The sequence below is a fragment of the Plasmodium reichenowi genome, chromosome 9 (assembly GCF_001601855.1).
Source record: "Plasmodium reichenowi strain SY57 chromosome 9, whole genome shotgun sequence".
Classification (NCBI taxonomy): domain Eukaryota; phylum Apicomplexa; class Aconoidasida; order Haemosporida; family Plasmodiidae; genus Plasmodium; species Plasmodium reichenowi.
The window spans coordinates 1,069,893-1,072,009 of record NC_033654.1 but is presented as its reverse complement, the minus strand read 5'-3'; the positions used below and the strand labels follow the sequence as shown (position 1 = coordinate 1,072,009).

Genomic DNA, 2,117 nt, shown 5'->3' with positions numbered 1-2,117 from the left:
AAAAATATATATTACACTTGCATGGGGATTTTGGGCCGTTAACTCATCATAATTTTTTATGAATTTGTGACTTACATAATTGGATTCACTCATATTTAAATGAAAATAATATAATACGTATATTTTATTATTAATATTTGTTTGGTTGTTTTTTTTTTTTTTTTTTTTTTTTTGAATTTTCTGAATTATTCATATATTTTGCGAAATTTTATTAACATTTATATTATGTCCTTAATTGTTCATAATATATATATATATAATATTTATATTTACATTTTTATGTTCCAAGTTTAGGTATATATATATATATATAATATATATTTATATTTATATTTATATTTATTTATTTATACAAAAGTTATCATATAAAATAATATGTATTCATTTATGTATTTTTTGAAAAATAAAAATATATATATATAATGAACCATTGTTTATAAATATTTCTATTTTTCAGCGTTATTAATTTGCACTTTAATTTTTAACAGGTTAAATACATACGCAAATATTATAATATATATATATATATATATATATATATATGATTATATAATTTTATATTTTTTGTTTTTTCCTAATAATTTATAATTATTTTTTTTTACACATATTGGTATAATAAATATGTATAAATATTTATATATTAGAATAAAATTATAGGACAAAAAAAAAAAAAAAAAAAAAAAAAATTAAAATAAATATTCTTTTAATTGTATTATATTGTAAAATAATTTATATATTTTAATATTATGTTCAAAAAAATATATCAATATATATATATATATATATAATATATATATATATTTTTTTTTATGTATTTTTTCCCATTTAATGATGAATTATTTTAATTCCTCTGTGGGAAGAAAAATATAAGTTCAATTTGATACTTCTATTATATATAATATATATAATATATATATATATATATATATATATTTAATGTATATATAATGTAATATAATGTATATATAAGTGCGCCTTTATCTATATTATATATTGTATATAATTTATATATTATATATTATATTATTTTTAATATATTGTAAGTAACATATATAAATAATATATATAATGTCGAATAGATACAAAATTAGCAAAAGCAAACACTAAAACAGTTTTAGGTATAAATAAATGAATATATTATAATAATATAATATATTATATAATTAAATCATATATATTAAGGGCACACTCTCTTAATATTTATAATTTTATTTTAATTTTTTTCTTATATTATATATATATATTGTAAAATATATAATATATTATTATATATATATATATGTATAAATTTACTGTCAATATTTATAAGTTCATATATATATATATATATATATATATTTATATATACATGATGTAATTATTTTTTTTTATAATTATGTTTCTTCGTATCTAAGAAGAAATATGTTTTGAATATATATGTTAAATTAAATTTACATATAATTAAACTCTTTATTAATATAATGAAATGTATATAAAAATCATTAGGAGTAAAACTCCTGAGTTTGTTATATGTATAAATATTGATATATATATTATATATATTATATATAAATTCTTTTCTTATCATCATTAAAATTTAAGAGCCTTCTTTTTCTTAATGTATTAGTATTGTATTTTAATGCTTGTAAATTTTTTTATTACTTTTCATATTTGTAATTTATTTTATAAAAGGAGAATATTCTAATTATATGTACATACTACTATATTATAAATATATATATATATATATACATATATATTTATATGTATGTATTTATTATTTTTATCTATTAATTTTTATTATTATTTTTTTAATTCCTTACCACTTACCAAATTGGTCTTTTTATTTTTTTAACATAAATTTTGTTTTTGTTTTTGTTTTTGTTTTTGTTTTTGTTGTTGTTGTTGTTGTTGTTATTGTTGTTTTTTGTTGTTTTTTGTTGTTTTTTTTTTTTTTTATTATTTAGAAGTGGTATGTGTTTCTATAGTTATATTCTCCTTTTTTTTAAATGAAATATATATTTAGATTTGTATATATATACTTTTGATTGTGATGATATTGTATATATGTGCTACAAATAATTTAATAATAATAAAAGGGGAATATTGTTTTATATATATATATATATATATATATA

At 13.4% G+C, this 2,117-nt stretch overlaps 1 protein-coding gene across 2 annotated transcripts in view; it reads right to left on the bottom strand.

Annotated features, from left to right (window-relative positions):
• PRSY57_0926000 (cytochrome c oxidase subunit 6B, putative) overlaps positions 1-93 on the bottom strand; it is a gene marked incomplete at both ends in the record, with an annotated part of 917 nt that extends 824 nt beyond the window's left edge. Inside the window, one exon of one of the 2 annotated variants that reach the window (XM_020114809.1) lies at positions 16-93. In XM_020114809.1, coding sequence (XP_019970510.1) covers positions 16-93 — 78 coding nt within the window. The other variant, XM_020114810.1, reaches the window with a different exon arrangement.
• Positions 94-2,117: the final 2,024 nt, after the last annotated feature.